This window comes from Prunus avium, chromosome 5, assembly GCF_965620075.1.
Source record: "Prunus avium chromosome 5, drPruAviu1.hap1.1, whole genome shotgun sequence".
In the NCBI taxonomy this organism is placed as follows: Eukaryota; Viridiplantae; Streptophyta; class Magnoliopsida; order Rosales; family Rosaceae; genus Prunus; species Prunus avium.
Window position 1 is genome coordinate 26,031,275 of NC_142288.1, and position 19,652 is coordinate 26,050,926.

Consider the following 19,652-nt stretch of genomic DNA (forward strand, 5'->3'; position numbering starts at 1 on the left):
TGTTGTATATGCTCATGTTCCATCTCATCAAAGAAGTAAGCTGGACCCTTGTGCCATTCGATGTGTGTTCGTTGGGTATGGATCAACTCAAAAAGGATACAAGTGTTACCATCCTCCTACTCGTAAGCTCTTTGTCACTATGGATGCCACATTTCATGAAGATTTATCCTACTTTGAAGCTGCTATGCCCCCTTCTCTTCAGGGGGAGAGAAGGAATGAAGAGAAGGAAGAAAAAATCCAAGTCTATGACAAAACGACCGGTCGCAACCCAGAAGCGACCGGTCGCTTTCCTGAAACGACCGGTCGCACTGACCACAGCGACCGGTCGCCTTGCTCCAGCGGTGATGAAAATCGAGTCTGTGACAAAACGACCGGTCGTAATCCAGAAACGACCGGTCGCACTGACCCCAGCGACCGGTCGCCTTGCTCCAGCGATGATGAAGATCGACTCTGTGACAAAACGACCGGTCGTCCAGACTCCAGGGAGGAAAATCGACTCTGTGACAAAACGACCAGTCGCACAGAACCCAGCGACCGGTCGCCAAGCACCAGTGAACGTCAAAATTTGGACAGCGATGAAGGTATTGGAAAATTGTCGTTCTTATTTGGTGAAGATCCCGGAGGAGACAATTCAAATGGTTGCTGCGATCAACAACAAAATACAACCCCTTCTTCTCAACCATCGGACCAGTCGTCTCGTGATGAGGAAACACTTGAGGTAATTCCCGAAGCACCTAATGCTATACCATACACTCTCCCACCTAGGACCACTAGAGGAAAACCCAAGCCTCAATATTGTCCTGACCTTACTGCCAAATCTAAATATCCCATTAATAACCATGTTTCAACTCATAGATTGTCAAAGTCATATGCATCATTTGTCAATCAATTATCTACTGTATGTGTTCCAAATAAGTGGCAGGATGCTATAACAGATTCCAGATGGGCTGAAGCAATGGCAATTGAAATGGAAGCTCTGGAAAAGAATTCTACATGGGAAATGGTCCAGTTGCCACAAGGGAAGAAACTAGTTGGATGTCGGTGGATATACACCATTAAATACAAAGCTGATGGATCCATAGATCGATACAAAGCTCGATTAGTGGCCAAAGGGTATACACAAACATATGGAATTGACTACCAAGAGACATTTGCACCTGTTGCCAAGATCAATACCGTACGTGTTCTCATGTCATTGGCTGCAAACCTTGATTGGCCACTATTGCAGTATGATGTAAAGAATGCATTTCTTCACGGGGAATTGCAAGAAGAAGTGTATATGGAACCACCACCAGGGACCTCCATGGCACTTGGTCCCAACACCGTGTGCAAGCTGAGAAAATCATTATACGGGCTAAAGCAGTCACCACGAGCCTGGTTTGGAAAATTCACAGATTCTATGAAGCGCTTTGGGTACACTCAGAGCCACTCGGATCACACTTTATTCTTAAAGCGTCGTGGTGACAAACTTACGGCCCTTATCATCTATGTTGATGATATGGTGGTTACCGGTAATGACAATGAAGAAATGAAGAATCTGCAGAAGCTCCCTGCTAGTAAATTTGAGATGAAGGAATTAGGTGAGTTACAATATTTTCTTGGCATAGAAGTTGCTAGATCAACACATGGCATATTTCTATCCCAACGAAAATATGTGTTAGACTTGTTAACAGAAACTGGAATGCTTGATTGTAAGCCAGCTGACACACCTATTGAGCAGAACCACAAGTTAGGGATGTATCCAGACCAAGTACCCACTGATAAAGAAAGGTATCAAAGATTGGTTGGGCGACTGATTTATCTATCACACACACGCCCCGACATAGCTTATGCTGTGAGTATGGTGAGTCAGTTTATGCATCAACCAAGTGAGGCACACATGAATGCAGTAACTCGAATCATGAGGTACTTGAAGGCTGCCCCTGCCAAAGGGTTGATATTCTCCAAACATACACATATGAACCCAGAAGGATACACAGATGCGGATTGGGCAGGATCCATCATAGATAGACGTTCTACTTCTGGATACTTTACATTTGTGGGGGGCAACTTAGTCACTTGGATAAGTAAGAAGCAAAAAAGTTGTGGCTAGATCAAGTGCTGAAGCAGAATTTAGGGGAATGGCTCAAGGAGTTTGTGAATTGCTCTGGTTACGGAGATTACTGAAGGATCTGGGAATTAAACCATTGAAAGCTACAAACTTGTACTGCGACAATAAATCAGCTATCGAGATAGCACATAACCCAGTACAACACGACCGTACCAAACATGTGGAAGTCGACCGACACTTCATCAAAGAGAAACTAGAAAGGGGTATAATCAAGTTTCCATTTGTAAACTCGGAAAACCAACTTGCTGACATCCTGACGAAGGCCGTATCAAGTAAAGTTTTCCATGACTCACTGGACAAGTTGGGCATGCGTGATATCTTTGCACCAACTTGAGGGGGAGTGTTAGTAAAGACAAAGACAAAACATAGACATCCCTAAATGGCTTGTCTACCACCTTGTTACTTTTCCTTGTTTTCATATTCCTTGTTTTAGGGATGGAAACTCTCCATGTTTCCCTCCATGTCTTGTGCATTGTTTGTAACTAATAATCACCTTGTATACTTGTATATCTAACACACTTCACCTAGTAAGAAATTCAATTGGCAGATTTGAATTTTCTGCAAAACCTATCTTGTTCTTCTTGTTATACATTCTCAACTCTCTCAATTACACTATATTTGGCAAGACCTTGGCCTATATATCAATCAAGAGTCTCACAATTTTTGGTTTTTTTCTTGCATCAATTACGACCGTTGTGGCCAAAGCCTGCTCTCATCCAGTGGCTCCTTCTCTAGACAACGACTTACATTCACCGCGCTACTCTTTTAGATGTGGAAATCTTGGATATCCAAATATAAGTCTTTGGTGACGGGTAGCTTTGAGAATTAATACATATGCAGCGGAGACTTTGAGGGTCTCCATAGCATCTATTTGCGAGCGGATAAGTTATTTGTGGTTTCTTTTTTCTTTTTCTTTTTTGTTTTATTTTGAATGGTGGGTTGTTGTTATTCATGGTTTCTAGCTAGTACATATATATATCTTTAAGGTCAATAGTCTATATATAAGTCTTGGTATTATAATACTGGAATTCAATTTTCATAGGAATTAAATCAGATTAGTCTTTTCTCAGCTTGTCTTCCTTTCCTGCATGGAATTAAATCAGATTTTTGTTTCTCTTATTTTGGTAAGCATGAAAGGTTAGATTCGTCTTCACGTATTCACTAGTGACAACCGTCCTCGGCCCTATCCTTGCATTCACGTATTCACTAGAGCCATGCATGCCGTGCATTCTTTTGAAGTTGCAGAAGAATTATTTTTACCCAGATGTCGTCTTCCACAATTATTGAAGCTTGCAATTAAGCCTGCGCCAGAGGTTTTGGTTGTAATAGTGAAACTGTTATAAGTTTTCAGCCAAGCTTACTGACAATAAGTCGGATCCACCAGGATGTCTTCTTCCACCGACCTAATTAATAATACACAACCATACGACATGGCAAAACTTTTTGGTCCAGTCGATGTTTTGGGAGAGATTTTGACATTGCAATTTTGGAGGTCCAGGATTTTCAACCCATTTTAGATAACAATGACATGCTGGTTTTCAGCTATCAATCCAGTTTGGTCGTAATTGCATTGCATGCACGCAACTACTCGCCCCAGTTGCCGCTTTTATCTTCTTCACCTTCACCAAACTGTTGCGCGTATTGAGAAACTACAGAATATTATGATAGTATGATCATTTCAAGGACTTGTAATTTAATTTCAATTATTTTGGTATGCATGACAAATTTTAGATTTGTCTTCACGTATTTACTAGTGACAAATAGTCTTCGGGCCGATGTATATGTAGCCGTAATATCCACCACCTCATTAAGAACCAAGCCTACTCTTCTTTGATCAAAATCTGCTGCAAATCTATAATTTGCCATTGATCTTAGATTTTGAACTTATAGGTAATGTCGATAAAAGTAATGATAATTCGTATATTTACAGATTTCTGGAAAATAAACATAGAATTTAAATTCGAGACAAGGGAATATGTTGCCGTGGTATCAAGAGAGAGAGGTGTAGGATCGCTTTCCAGGTTGTCTTGAGTGAGCTCAGAGTCTGAGCCATGCATGCCATGCCATGCCATGCTTTTAAACTCAAATAAACATGTTTTTTGCCTGCCATGAGGTTGTGGACCAAATTCTGATGTCGTCCGGCTTTGAAATGGCCGACGACGGTTGTCACGTGAAGACAAAATCTAACTTTTTCATGCTTCTTACCAAAATAAGATAAACAAAAATCTGATTTTTCCATGCATGAAGACAATTCCTTGTATTTTGGTCCAGGCCTAATCACATTGACTGCCAATGTGAAAAATGAAATCAATGGAAGCATGTGTAAAGGATTATCGTCACCCACAGTTGATTTAAAACAAACACGATCTAAGGCCTCAACCGTCATGATGCAAATTTTCTACCATTCATTCACGTATGCAATACAAATACATAGAAAATAGAAATACAATACTTGTTGAGTCATCATGATCCATTTAAATGTACCGATCAATGAATCATGATGACCCAACAAGTGTGATATTTTCATGTGAATAATGTACCATAACTGAACCCGTCATAACGATGAAATAATGTGTCATTATATTGTGATGTATTTGTGGTCAGCTTTCGGAATGGTGAGACAGAGAAAAAAAAAAGAACAATAAAATGGTGGCCATGAAAAATTGTTTGTGGGATAAAGGAATATCGCGAAGCAGCAACAATTGAAAATAAAGTGCAAGTCAGCCCTTGAAGTTGTGTTGTGTGCATGCAATTAAGCATATACTTGTGAAGCAGCAATGACATAAATTAAGTGCTGCAACAACGGGCGGGGTAGATTTCATTTCAACCCATTCACAAATAATTTGAGGGGTCAAAACTTAAAACTAGTAGCTCAACTTAAATGGGTTGTTTGAGAATCTTGGACCACAAAAACAAGCTTACACGATTTTGAACAAAAACAATTAAGCTCATTTTCTATTGCCCCGTGTTGCAAGTTTTTTTTTGGCTTAAATAGACAAGTGCCCCTTAAAGTATGGTCAAATTTATATTATCTCCGGGAAGTTAAAATGACTCACTTCGCCCCTTTAACCAATATTTTGCATCACACTTTACTCCTCACCATCAAGTTTATCAAAACATACGTTAAAAATGTTGACATAATATGAGAAGGACCCATTTTTTTGCTAAAATACATTTCACGTAAGTGCCATGTGTGCAAGAATAATAATAAATTTGTTTAACCATTAAAAAATAAGATTTTTTAAAAAAACTCCAATTTCCCATTTAGTAAAATATTGAAGGTAATCTAACTTCACACAATTCTATGCATTTATTTTTTATATATTAATAAGCGATGGTTTCACACACACTACCAAAATGCTTTGATTATTAAACATAAAATCCCTAATATGCAAGTCAAGATCATTTTCACTAAGCTAAGTCCCATCGACACTATGCATTATTTACCTATAAAAAAATGTATTGGATGTGACAGGACAAGGCTGAGCTCCCGGGGATCAAGGGCCTTAACAGCGATATGGAGGATGGGGTAGCCTCTCCCACAATATTTGGTGGTCCAAAAGCATGGCAGACGCATAAATTATTGTCATTGCTTCGCATACTCAAATCAAATCAAATCTTTTTCATGTCGTATAGTTGTGTATTATTTAATTAAGTCGGTTACAAGAGGAAATCGCTTGTGCATCCAAAACTTGAATATTTTGTACCTCCGCCACAATTTTTATATCGGAAGCTTCAATAATTGTGGCCTCACAACATAGACAATTTCTCTATAAGATTAAACAAGGACTCGGATTTCAAGTGGGCAACCAAAACCAGAAGCCAAAAAGCAGAGCAATGGCTCTGTTATCACTTTTGAATCAAACATGGCAACAGCTCCAGAGCAATCTTTTCCTGGTTCCCATTCTCTTCCTTTCTCTCTACATTTTGCTTTCACTTGCTAGATCAAGTGGGAAACCACTCAACCTACCACCTTCCCCGCCAAAGCTGCCTATAATCGGAAACCTCCACCAGCTAGGCGCCTTCCCTCACCGCTCCCTTCGTGCTCTGTCGAAGAAGTATGGCCCACTGATGTTTCTGAACTTAGGCAATGTCCCTGCTCTGGTTGTTTCATCTGCAGACATGGCCAGGGAGGTCATGAAGACTCATGACACTGTCTTTTCTAGCCGACCACAAACCACTGCTCCTGGTATCTTGTTCTATGAAGGCCATGACGTGGCCTTTGCACCTTATGGAGATTACTGGAGGAAAGTTAGGAAGATTTGTGTTCTTGAGCTGCTGAGTCTTAAAAGAGTGCAGCAGTTTCAGTATGCTAGGGTGGAAGAAGTTGCAGAGATGGTTGCCAAGATTCGAAAAGCGTGCGGCGCGGAGTCTCCCATTAATCTCAGTGACACGCTGATCTCCACCTCCAACAACATTGTTTGTAGGTCTATTCTCGGACGGAAGTTTGATGATGCAGATGATAGTTGGTTTGGGGACACGGCGAAAGATTTGATGGTGAAAGTAATGAGCTTCAGCTTTGGAGATTTCTTCCCTGCTTTGAGATGGCTTGACCATGTTAGAGGCTACATTGCAGGTTTGAAAGCGATTTTTTCTCGATTCGATAGGTTCTATGATCAGTTGATTGATGAACACAAGACAGCAAATGGGGAAGGGAAGGCTAATAAGAAGGATTTTGTGGATATTCTCCTACAAGTTCAAAATGATGGCTCGCTTGACTTTGATTTCACAAAAGAGGACCTCAAAGCACTTCTGCAGGTCTGTATAAATCTATATATATATATATATATATATGTGTGTGTGTGTGTGTGTGTGTGTATATACATATACATATATATATGTAAATGTATATGGCTGACAATCAATTTGGTTTTTTGGTTTTTATGATTCAGGACATGTTTGTGGGTGGAAGCGATACTAGTTCGACGTCGATGGTATGGCTAGTGGCAGAGCTTGTGAGAAACCCAAGAGTGATGAAGAAAGTCCAAGAAGAAGTAAGAAGAGTTGTGGGGGAAAAGGGAAAGGTAGAAGAGAGCGACCTCAACCAAATGAAGTACATGAAATGTGTCATCAAAGAAAGTTTCAGACTGCATCCTCCAGCTCCTCTTTTAATTCCTCGTGAAGCAACTGCAGATGTGAAATTGGGAGGCTACGACATCCCTGCGAAAACAAGAGTGTTCGTCAGTGCATTTGCCATACAAAGGGACCCCAAAATCTGGGACAAGCCAGAGGAGTTTATCCCGGAGAGGTTCGAGGACAGCTCCATTGATTTCAAAGGCCAGGACTTTGAGCTCCTCCCATTTGGTGCTGGGAGAAGGGGGTGCCCTGGAATTGCCTTTGGGATTGTTTCAGCTGAGCAAGTGCTTGCCAACATTCTCTACTGGTTTGATTGGAAAGTGCCTGAAACTAGTGGCAATGCATTGCCTGAGGCCTTGGACATGAGTGAAGTTTACAGGCTCACAGTCCGAAAGAAAGCTCCTCTTAATCTTGTGCCAGTGCCCTACTTCCCCTGATCCCTCCATCTAGGAGCTTTCATGCTTTGCTCTTAATCCTAGTTCTTCTTCGTTTTGTTGGGTTTTTTTTGTTGGTCAAACAGTTCTTTGTTTTTGTTGTAGAAGAAGTTGTACTGGATTAATAATATGGTCAAGTATCAATTGTATCTGTAACATTTTGATTGATAATGATAGAGGGAATAAACTCTAGAAATTATACCAGCTGCTTTCTCTCCTAGACTTTTTGAGGCATTTTAACAAAGACTACTCCCATTCTCCATTGCATTGTATAGCTTCAAATTCCCAGTTAATGTGAACTTATTGCGAATGATTTATATGCAAATAGCCAAATAGAAAAAGGGTGAACCCGTCTATCTAACCCCTACAAATGTGTTCCCATTAAATGAGAATTTGCATGGTGCCAAAATCACTTGTATGATTCTCTAACGAAAAAATGACCGGCAAAGACTGCGGTTGCGGCAGCCTACATGGAGTTCACCACCCATTGTGAGAGAGAGGCTATTGATACGTACCTATGGGGAATGTGTAGCATATGTACCTATTGATATGCTCTGTAATTTTTCCCTTGTAAATAATCTATACCAACCAAGTTTGATGAAATGCCTCACAGAGGTTTTCACTGTGGGACCTTCTTTGTCATGCGCATGCCCCATTAGGACAAACCTATTCATATTTGAAGCCAGACAATCTACTCCTTGTTTCCCAGAATTACATTAAAGCCCCTGATTATATGAAGGGTTTTTTATTCTTTTCGTTTTCCTATGTTCCTTCTTCTCTTCTACTTTGTTTTAGAATTACGTGCGGTCGCTTTTGTTTTTGGATTTTTGCTCTTTTCAGAAGAATGTATTTTCTTTTTGTTCTAACCTACAAGCCAATCTATGCAAACGGACAACTCCATATTTACGAAGTCAAAGCGTGGAACGTTCGTTGAGCTTCTGATCATGCTTTTCTTTTTTTCTTTTTTTCTTTTTTATAGAAAAAGTTTAGGGGAGGGAGAGGAGCATCTGATCGTGCTTTCCCACCTACTACAACAATTCAAATATTAAAAGATATATTATAATATACTAGGAAGCACGGACGAACCCACGTGCAATCATGCAGGAAAACATCATAAAAGCATGCCTAAAACATGAAAAACATGTGCAGGAGGTGCTTTTGATCTGCTTCTTGCATGCTTTAGATATGGAGATTGAGAACTTTTCTCAGAAGTTTTAGCCTCCCTTGCCTTTTTGCTTCTGTTGCAGGCAAAGCAGGCAAGTTGTGCACATGAGATTGCTCTAAGTGCAGCATGTTTTGTAGGGGGCTTAGGTGTGAATCATATGTGGCCGTAATTTAATGGATTTTTTAATCATATGATTCATGAAAAAGACTAAAATTGTGGTCCAAATCAGAGCCAACTGCTACATGCATGACTTATTAATTTTTTCGGCTGGCAGAATCTGGGGAACTGTTCTATAAAAAGAAGTGAGATTTCCAAGTGTCCAGCCAAACCCAACAAACAACACAACATTGCAGCAGCAGCAGCAATGGCTCTTCTAACACTTCTCAATCAAATTTGGCAAGAAGGGCAGCTGCAGAGCAGCACCAGTTCCTTCAACATTTTCCTGGTTCCTATTCTCTTCCTTTCAATATTCATCTTGTTTTCACTTACTAGATCATCCTCACCAAGTGAGAAAAACCGGAAACTCAAATTGCCACCTTCCCCGCCAAGGCTTCCTTGGATTGGAAACCTTCACCAGCTAGGCTCATTCCCACACCGCTCTCTTCGAGCTCTGTCGAAGAAGTATGGCGATGTAATGTTCATGCACTTTGGCAAAGTTCCAACTCTGATAGTTTCATCTGCAGAGATGGCCAAGGACGTGATGAAGACCCAAGACATTGTGTTCTGCAGCAGGCCTCAAACTACTGCTCCAAGCATATTGTTTTACGACGGCCATGACATTGCGTTTGCTCCTTACGGGGAGTACTGGAGACAAGTTCGAAGAATTTGTGTTCTTGAGCTTCTGAGCCTCAAAAGAGTGCACCAGTTTCAGTACGCAAGGGTGGAGGAAGTTGCAGAGTTGGTCAGCAAGATTCGCAAAGCCTCCGCCAGCGCGAACGGTGCTCCCATTAATCTTGGGGAGCTGCTGGTGTCAACCTCCAACAACATTATCTGCAGGTGCATTCTTGGACAGAAGTTTGAGGACAAAGAAGACAATTGGTTTGGAGAGACCACAAAGGAGTTGATGACTCAGGTGATGAGTTTCAGCTTTGGAGATTTCTTCCCTTCTTTGAAATGGATTGACCGTGCCAGAGGCTACCTTGGATATTTGAAATCAATTTGGTTAGAATTTGATAAATTTTTCGATAAGTTGATTGACGAACATAAGGCAGCACAAAAAGAAGGTAAGCCTCGTAAGAAGGATATTGTGGATATTCTCCTCGACGTTCAAAAGGACGGCTCACTCGACTTTGAGCTCACTACCTCCAATGTCAAAGCAATTCTGCAGGTCTGCATATCCCCCCTCCCTAGCTTACTCTATTCACATACTCACTCACTCACTCACTTTCTTTCAAACAAGCACGTGCACACACACGTGCACATCAATAAATCAATAATGTGATTTGTAGCACATTTATTGACTACGTTACCGACAACCTTTCTAATAGAGGTGAGCCCCACGAATGCATATGAGATCCACTTGTATTAGAGAGGTGGTCAGCACTGTGATTAGTAAATGTGGTCCTAATAACAATACTCTTGATAAATAAATAAATAAATATATATATAGCTCGAGATTGATTTGGCTTGTTACTTTTATGATTTTAGGACATGTTTGTGGGTGGAAGTGATACTAGTTGGACAGCAGCGATCTGGTTAATGTCTGAGCTTTTGCAAAATCCACGGGTGATGAAGAAAGTCCAAGAAGAGGTAAGAAGAGTGGCGGGCAAAAGGGGATACGTAGAGGAGAGTGACATCAACGAAATGAAATACCTGACATGTGTGATCAAAGAAAATTTGAGACTTCACCCTCCAGCTCCTCTTTTACTTCCTCGTGAAACAATGTCTGATGTAAAATTGGGAGGTTTCGACATCCCTGCGAAGACACAAGTGTTTGTGAATGCATACGCAGTACAAAGAGACCCCAAAGTCTGGGACAAGCCAGATGAGTTTATGCCAGAGAGGTTTGAGGAGAACAACGTTGGTTTCGTGGGTCAGGACTTTGAACTCATCCCATTTGGTGCTGGGAGAAGGGTGTGCCCTGGACTTGCCTTTGGGGTTGCTTCAGCGCAATATGTGCTTGCCAATATGCTATATTGGTTCGACTGGAAGTTGCCTAGTGGTGGCAGTAAATTGGCTGAGACCTTGGACATGTCAGAAGTTTACGGTCTCACAGTCCATAAGAAAAGTCCTCTTTATCTTGTTCCAACACCATACTCCCCTTGATCCCTCTATCATCCAGAGTTTTCATGGCTTTTACTTAAGCTCTTAAATCTGGTTTTTATTTATATTTTTGATGATCAAGGTTGTATCTGCAATACCTGCAGCAACGTAAATTTTTATAATAACAGATACAGAGTGGTATATGTAATGCCTCTCTGAGATGTTTTAATCTTCTTTGGCAATTATGAAATGCATTTAATTATAGTATCTCTTGAACATCTCAAGATAAAATGGATATGGTGAATTGGAAGGAGAGATGAAGCAGTACCAAAAGTAGTTCAAGAAAAGTACCAACCCACCACACCTAACTAAAAACCCAATTAACTGGTAGCAGATATGGCTAAGCTAAGGTAAGTTTCAATTAGCAGAATAAGCATAGCAATTAGTACATGCTTCAGCAGGTTATGAATGATCCATAAGCTGTTCCAAAAGTTTATTTTGATATTTAATTGCTAGTAGTTTTGTTGGGAGTTTTAGAGAACAATGGTCATATCTTCTGGTAATCTTTAATTAAAAACCTTTAATTTCATTTCATTTCTTTTCTTTTCTTTTCTTTTCTTTTTCGGGTCCAAAGTAGTAGCTCTTGAGACTCTCCTAATAAGATAATTAATTTTCTTGGCCGATACTTCTATAGTAATTTAGTATTGTCTGATGTCAATTCTTTGTCTTATGGCCATCAGCAAAGGAGCTGCTTATTAACTTTCCTTGAACCTTTGTTAGCCCAAGTCAAAATTGTGGGAACCGAATTAAATCACCCTAGGTCAAATAATTCCTTCCATTTGGGGATTATTTGACCTAATTGGGAGTTACCCAATTAAATTGTCAATTACCTAATTAAAATGGGGATTGATTTGATTCCTACCCTAATTAGGGATTTGATTTAAATCAGATAAATCAAATCCCTAATTAATCAAATCTCGCCTAATACGGGAGGAATAATTCCTTTCCATCTATGGAATTATTCCTCTGAAACCCTAGCCTCCGAGGCTCCTATAAATACCTAGCTACACACAAGGGTTCAGGTACGTCTAAATTCCTACTGAAACTCTGTAGAAATTATCTTTCACAAACCCTAGCCACCATATTCTTTCTCTTCCTCACACAAGGCTCCGGCCTCCACACACGGCTCCGGCCACCCGGTTTTCCTTGAAATACCCATCCTAACTTAGGCATCGGAGGGCCTTTGGCCAACACCCCCCGGGTGTAGTCCTTTTACTCCGATCTGTTTTGCAGGAAGAGAGAGGTGCGAAGAAGACGAAGGAATCTTTAGGCGAATATTCTCGTGGAAGGAAATTTGCTCCCACAAAAATCATTAAGGATCAAAATAAACTTCAGTTGAATGACCCATTCAAGAGAATATTATAGGCTTTTATGTTCCTTAATTCTACATCATTCTTGCTTCTATACACCGATTACCGGAGGCATAGTTTTTACATAATATCAGACAGTCAAAATGGAATTCACTGCCAATGGTTATTATTCTTGGACTGAATTGTTCTTTCTGGACATTTTAACTTGGACATGATGTCAGTTTTGTGATTGACAGTGATCCATTGGTCCCATGAGTTTAATTAATTCTATGCAGGCGTTTTAAGCATTTTTATATTCAATATAAACAGTACAAGTACCTCTAATAGCTGTTTAAACGTTAAAATTATTTACTTTATACATCAAAGGCTGCTGCTATAAATGACTGAGGAGCAGAGCTGTGTGGTTAATTTCATGTTCTTAATCACAAGTAGAGGAAATGGGTGTATTAGTACCACATTTGCACCAAGTCTGGCTAGAGCTACACAGAAACTTAACCATCAACACCTTCCTCTTCCTTGCTCTTCTCTTTTCATTTTTGGTTTTGCTCACATTCACTAAATCAAGGGGCAAACTTAACTTACCACCATCCCCACCAAGGCTTCCGATAATTGGGAATCTTCACCAGGTAGGCACACTACCACACCGCTCTCTTCGAGCTGTCTCCGAAAAATATGGTCCTCTGCTGCTCATGCACTTAGGCCATGCTCCAACTCCTGTGGTTTCATCTGCAGAATTTGCCAAAGAAATTATGAGGACTCATGACATTGTTTTCTCCAACCGGATCAAACCATATAGCTGAAGATATTTTGTACTTTGGATGCAAAGACATAGGTTTTGCTCCCTGTGGTGACTACTGGAGACAAGTTAGGAAACTATGTGTTCTTGAACTTTTGAGCCATAAGAGAGTACAAACATTTCAGTTTGTGAGGGAAGAAGAAGTTGCAATTTTGGTCAGTAAGATTCGCAAAGCAACTTATCTGGGATGGATTGACCTCTTTACCGTATTGATTTTGCTCCTTAAAGCAACCTTCAGAGCATTAGATACTTTGTTGGATCAGGTGGTTGAAGAACATAAGGCAGTCGAAATAGAAAGTCATCAGCACCAGTCTTTCAAGAAAGACTTTGTGGATATTCTCCTCCAATTCCAAAAATATGGCATGGATGGTCTTGAACTCACTCAAGAAAACCTCAAAGCAATTCTAATGGTCTCTCTCTTTCTCTCCCTCTCTCTCTGTATACATTTATTAGACAATGTTCTCCACAATCAATAATCCACATTTACAGTCTAACAACACAATAATACATTGACCAAAAAAAAACATTTCTATCTATTTTTCTATCTCTAAGCTTTTCTTTTTTGCATGCATGCAGGACTTGGTGGTGGGTGGAACTGATACAACTTCAACATTATCAGAATGGTTAATGGCAGAGCTAGTGAGAAATCCTAGTGTGATGAAGAAAGCCAGAGAAGAGGTAAGAAGAGTGGCTGGAAAGAAGTTAAAGATAAATATGAATGACATGAATCAAATGGAGTACTTGAAATGTGTCATTAAAGAAACTCTAAGACTACATCCACCAGCTCCTCTTCCTAGACAATCATCTACCTCAGTAAAACTGCGAGGCTACGACATTCTTCCGAAAACAAGAGTGCATGTGAATGCCTGGGCAATCCACAGGGACCCCAAGTTCTGGGAGAGACCAGAAGAGTTTTTACCAGAGAGGTTTGTGGACAGCCTGATTGATTTCAGAGGCCAACACTTTCAATATGTTCCATTTGGTGGGGGAAGAAGGGCTTGTCCTGGATTGACATTTGGGATTGTGACTGTGGAGTTTGTGATTGCTAACCTATTGTACTGGTTTGATTGGAAGCTCCCTGGTGAGGATGCCATGGGGAGAGACTTGGATATGAGTGAAGTCAATGGCCTAACTGTTCATAAGAAAATCCCTCTTCATCTTGTTCCGGTACCATACTCCTCGATTCATCACTTGAGAGATTGTTGATGATTATGTTAAAGTATCAACACCAGCCCAATAATTGAACAGCCCAAGGAAGATAAACAACCCATGCCTTAGCCCAATGTTGAAGAAAAAATATCTACACAATTTTAGAGTGCGCTGGGCTCTATTGATACCACTAAGTGAGAACTTTATGTGAGGAATTAATCTCAGCCACCGATCTGATCTGAACGGCTAGAGAGAAAGAAACAAGCTTACAATAGAATTGGGTACGCTGCAGTTCCCCTTAGCCCCACATGCCCTGGCGCGCCTTTTCCAGTCCCGCCTTTCTTCCTTCCAGTCGCGCCTTTTGTTTTTTTATTGATTTCATTTTTTTCAGACTCCCTCTTGTTCATCTCAAACATATTCTCCTCTTAGTACCATCTCCTAGTTTCTTTGGTCAGAATCGATACCTTTCTCTGGAACTCCCTCTCTCTTTCCCTGCCCCCTCTGTTTCCCTCCTCCTCTCTCTCTCTCTCTCTCCATCTCTGTCTTGCTCTCTCAGTTTCTCTGCCTCAATCTCCCTCACCGTCGTCCTCTCTCTCTCTCTCTCTCTCTCTCTCTCTCTCTCTCTCTCTCTCTCTCTCTCTCTCTCTCTCTCTCTCTCTCCATATCACAATTCAAAAATCGAGATCTATTTGAGAGTCTATATTTTCAAACTTTGATATTATGTTTTGCATTTTCTATTGCATTCCTTAATGTTTAATTTCTGTTTAGGATTTTAGGGCTTTGATTTTCTGGGTTTACACATATGGGCTCCTCCTCCCTCTCTGTGTAGGTAAGATTACTCTTTCTCCGTACTAGTTGTGTTTGCAAAAATATAAATTGGCTTCAATTGCTTAATTTTCTGGTTTAATTTGTTGGTGGGTAGGCATTATGATTCTGCTTGGGGTTGAATTTTTTAAAATTGATGTTTCTCTGAAACCCAAAAGTTCAAGAAACTGCTCTTTCTGGGTCTTACCTCTCTTGGTTACTAGCTCCAAAGGCAAGGCAACGTCATATTTGGTTTATTTGTAAAGAAAATAAAAAAATTATATTGGGTTTCCTAGAGAAATGATTTCTAGTATGAACTGAGGAAACTTGTGATTATTATTTGATTTATTTCCTTTAATGTTATAGTTTGTGGAATCATTGAAGAGTGACAGTATTGCCTGTTGTTTGGTCTTCGAGCCGATGAAGTGAGTGAAGAAAATTTCTATTTCCCCGTTGTTTTCATTAAATGTCCAGTTTCCTTTTTATTTGCTGTTAAGATTTCATGATTTCGACTTTGGGAATATTTTGTGTCGACTCTGTGGGCATATGTTTTTCCCTTTTGTTTCAAGCAGAGATGTGAAGGAATTGTATTCTCCAGATTAGGTTCTTTGTTAAGCGGATACAGAATTCCTAAAATTGAAAAGGAAAAACAGAAATAATTCATGTTACAACCTAAATGGTTACCACTTTGTTGTTAATTGAAAAGTTAAATAGATGATCTTCAAGGTTGGAAGCTATTGTTTTGAGTCCAAATAGAAGGGATATCAGGAGTTGGAGATTGGAACCTTCAGGACGTTTCTCTTGCAAGTCTTTCTCCAAGCATCTGATGGATATCAGGAGTTCATACTTTAGTTTTAAATAGTGCCTAAATAAGACCATGGATCGTAGCTTTGTTCTGCATATTCTGCATTGCTAAATTTGTATGTCTTTATTGTTACTCTTGTCTTTCATGTTGTTATACTTATTTGGAAGTTTGATTAATATGTTGTACTTTTCTTTGCTTTATCTTTTTTATGCAGGCAAGTTATCCAATTTCAAACATTCCATTTAGTTCAGCTGCCTTTGATGCATGTGCTCACAAAGATTTAACAGTTGATTATGTGTTTTGAGTTCATAAACTTCACCCTTTTTTTTTTGTCTTGCTTAAATGTGTTTCTCATAAACGCATCAAAATGATTCACTAGGGCTTCAACATCACTTGATTTGCTATTCACTAAAGCTTCGCAAATATTATTTTTATTTTTTGACTGAGAAGTCTTCATTAGTATTTTTATGAATTTTTTTAGATAAACTCAAAGTATGTTTCCTAAACGATTCAATAGAGCTTCAACATCGCTTGATTTACTATTCACTAAAGCTTCATAATGAGGTGGATATCGTACTTAGTGTCATTTTAGTTTAGTTGTACTGGTGTGCTTTGACAGCTGTGGCTTACCTGACAATTGCATATTAACCTCAGAAAATTTGTCCTCTGCAGGAATCGAAAAAGTTCAATGATTTTCTGCGCACTCTATGTATATTCTGCCAGGAGAAAGCCCTCAGCAGTTTCTGTGAATTTCTTGCATCCAAAGAGCTCACCTTGAATTCAAAGACAGAAGCTATAGACAGGTTTCGTGCTCTTATGCTCTTTCCGGTTATTCAAGTGCTTGTTTTCAAGTCAATTACAGTTTTTGTATCTTTCTCATTTCTTTCAGCAGTCATTTATTTGAATTTTTGTTCCTATATGTTCCCAATGCAGTGAAGTTAGGGATGATGAAGCTAGGAATTTTCTGGTCAAATCAGAGCCAAAGATGGAATGAGTGCTTGAGTGCTTTAATTGGTGTCTTGTGGCTATTTGTCGAGAGTTACATCACATTATGATACAATAAACACATATCTATATGAGTATCATAATCTGTTTATTGTAATGTGGTTTTGTATCATAATGTGTTTACATCAATGCTACAATATATAGATGTATGATTATGGCTGAATGTTTAACTGCCTCAGTTTTGAACTTGAGAGGTATTACCAATCGTGTGAACACACATGCAACACTGTTTTGTTTTGATTACGGTGATGTGAATATATTAGCAATTCAGTTGATCAGTTTACAAACAGAATATTGAAAGTGATTCCCCATGTATCCCAGTGGTGGGTTTGGGGTTGGTTTCGGTTTCTTTGTCCTTGGTTTCGGTTTCTTGATCAGTTTACAAATAGAATATTGAAAGTGATTCCCCATGTATCCCAGTGGTGGGTTTGGGGTTGGTTTCGGTTTCTTTGTCCTTGGTTTCGGTTTCTTTATCCTTTAATCGTGAGACTCAAGACGACATGGTTGATTTCAACATATCTTCTTGTTGCTTTGGTTTATTTTCTTGTCCTTGCTGTTTGACTAGTTTTGTCCTCTTGTTGCTTTGGTTTAACCACATATAGTATTAGCATTAACTTGGTTTTTGAAGACGGCACATGCATAATATTATTTAGTACCCATCCCAAGTTATTATTTGTTGATAGCATAAAAACATACCCATCCTCTTATTTCTCCCTACAAATTTCCTAGTTTTACAACACAAAGTACAATTATAGTTTTAAAAGTCATTAACATTTTGGATACCTCAAAACTTTTAAATACTCTTTAAAACTCCCAATTGAATATAACTAAACTTTTAAAGACTATTTAAAAGTCACAATTGAATACCTTCAGACTTTTAAACACATTAAAAGTCATTAAAAGTGTTATATGTCTTTTTATTAACAAAGGGTTTCAAAGTTTGGCTCTGTTTTAACAGTGGAGATTCAACAACAAAGAGTTAGTTTGTGTTATATAAGGTCATATAATATGTCACAACATGAAAATATAACATTACTTTATATATAGATATCAATTTCACATAGTATAGTTTGTTTTTGTATAAAGATTTTTATATATATATATATATATATAAGTTTTACATAGTATAGTATAGTATAGTTTTGTTTGGAATATCAAACTGACAATCAAATTACACAATTTAATTATGTAGTAATCTGTTGTGTAGATACAGCTGCACCAAAATGGATTCAGCTGCATCCTCAACTTGTGATACTCGCAAGTGCACGAGCCGTTCGGTAGTATAGCGTATGTAAGTGCGAGGTCGATCCCACGAGGATTGGTGATTGAATGATTCAATTCATTTTCCCTACACAAAACAGAAATGAAAAAGAAGGGAAATAAATAAAACAAGGAAGAAAGAAAATAACTAACTCAAGCAGATAAGTTCCCAAGTTCAATTATGCTCTCTTGCTCTTTTTGCCTACAAAACACACAAAGAGAGGCAAATAACATAGAAATCTAGGAAACTAAGCAAAAGAAGTAAGTAAATTTGGGCATGTATATGTATGAAATTATGAGCTTAACATAATCCCTTACCATTCAAGAAAATATAATAACCTCTAAAATTTGTTTAATTATTAAAAATTAAAATGTAATTTTATAAAAATACACGTCATAAATGTGCATCATAGATATTGATTTTGAGAAATTAAAAAAAGATATCATAGATAGTGATTTCTCCCAATGTTTTCCCCGCGCTTCTTTTTCACGGAAATTCTAATTTCGTGCTTTATTCCCTCTAGTAGAACCATCTCCCGCTCTCGTCTTAACAAAAGTTTCGCGCTTCTTTCTCAGCCCCAAATCGAAACAACACTCCCTTTTCCTCCTTCAGAACCAAACCCTAAAACTCCCACACCCACTCTCCATCTGCCTCTCTCTCACTTTAGCTCTCTCTTGTTCTATCTCTTTCGGCCTCTCTTCATCCTTCACTAGAAGATTAGCCAACAATCTCATCAGCTTTGTCTGTCTGTCTCTCTCTCTGATCTACCTCTCCATTTCCTCATCTATCTCTCTCTCTCTCTCTCTCTCTCTCTCTCTCTCTATATATATATATATATGGCTACATGGTCTCCAAGAAGAAGTATTATTGCTTTGTAAGTATCCATTTTAAGAACTCAATCTCTTATTTCGTATTTGGGTTTCGAGTTTTGGGTTCAAAAGTTTGGATCTTGGTGTGTTTTGGTTCTGAATTTGTGATTTTTTCTGGCTTATTAGATTTTTACTCAAGTGATGGTGATAATGGCAGAGAATAGAATGAGTACTTGCTCTTTATTAATTATTCAATTTTAAGTAGTTTATGGGTGTTTCTATTTTGTAAGTTCTGTAAATTCCCAAACTTTATTTTGGCCTTTCCGGGTTCACACTGATGGTAAGGAGTTCTCACCAATTATTGGGTGTTTTTTGTTGATGTTGGGACATCTGAGCTTAGTAACCACTTTCAGAAATTAATATAATTTAATTGTTCAATTTTATTCCAACTCATTGTTTCATTTGCTTGTGATATGTTGCTAGCTAAAATTTGGCTTTGTTTTTTCATATTTCTGTTGTTTAACTCTCATCATATTTGCTTTCTTGGATACACTGAAGTAAAGGTACTGCCTCTCATCTTGTTTCCCAATCCTAGACTAATTTTCTAAGATACATGTCATATAGGACAAAGGGTAATTGTTAATTTGTTAGAACAAAGTAATGGTT

At 38.8% G+C, this 19,652-nt stretch overlaps 2 protein-coding genes, 1 long non-coding RNA gene and 1 pseudogene across 4 annotated transcripts; all 4 read left to right on the plus strand.

Annotated features, from left to right (window-relative positions):
- Positions 1-5,737: 5,737 nt before the first annotated feature.
- LOC110745863 (phenylacetaldehyde oxime monooxygenase CYP71AN24-like) lies at positions 5,738-7,824 on the plus strand. Its single transcript, XM_021946011.2, has 2 exons — positions 5,738-6,868; positions 7,003-7,824. Exons 1-2 carry the CDS (start codon positions 5,948-5,950, stop codon positions 7,621-7,623), a joined length of 1,542 nt encoding a protein of 513 aa, XP_021801703.2. The 5' UTR covers positions 5,738-5,947; the 3' UTR covers positions 7,624-7,824.
- A 1,271-nt stretch (positions 7,825-9,095) lies between these two features.
- LOC110745870 (phenylacetaldehyde oxime monooxygenase CYP71AN24) lies at positions 9,096-11,216 on the plus strand. Its single transcript, XM_021946018.2, has 2 exons — positions 9,096-10,112; positions 10,433-11,216. The coding sequence occupies exons 1-2, from the start codon at positions 9,150-9,152 to the stop codon at positions 11,048-11,050; spliced, it is 1,581 nt and encodes a 526-aa protein (XP_021801710.2). The 5' UTR covers positions 9,096-9,149; the 3' UTR covers positions 11,051-11,216.
- A 1,593-nt stretch (positions 11,217-12,809) lies between these two features.
- Positions 12,810-14,359, plus strand: LOC148294575 (phenylacetaldehyde oxime monooxygenase CYP71AN24 pseudogene; annotated as a pseudogene).
- A 155-nt stretch (positions 14,360-14,514) lies between these two features.
- On the plus strand, positions 14,515-17,181 carry LOC110759355 (uncharacterized). Of its 2 annotated transcripts, XR_002527089.2 has the most exons (4): positions 14,515-15,131; positions 15,473-15,531; positions 16,584-16,714; positions 16,845-17,181. It is a non-coding gene; the product is annotated as an uncharacterized LOC110759355 (long non-coding RNA). The 2 variants fall into 2 exon arrangements; XR_002527090.2 differs by lacking the exon at positions 15,473-15,531 and having other exon boundaries at positions 14,528-15,131; positions 16,845-17,178.
- The last annotated feature ends 2,471 nt before the right edge of the window (positions 17,182-19,652 follow it).

Coding starts and splice junctions, on each gene's coding strand:
- LOC110745863 (XM_021946011.2), top strand. CDS start 5,948: ATGGCTCTGTTATCACTTTTGAATCAAACATGGCAACAGCTCCAGAGC. Junction 6,869..7,002: donor ACCTCAAAGCACTTCTGCAG/GTCTGTATAAAT, acceptor TTTATGATTCAG/GACATGTTTGTGGGTGGAAG.
- LOC110745870 (XM_021946018.2), top strand. CDS start 9,150: ATGGCTCTTCTAACACTTCTCAATCAAATTTGGCAAGAAGGGCAGCTG. Junction 10,113..10,432: donor ATGTCAAAGCAATTCTGCAG/GTCTGCATATCC, acceptor TTATGATTTTAG/GACATGTTTGTGGGTGGAAG.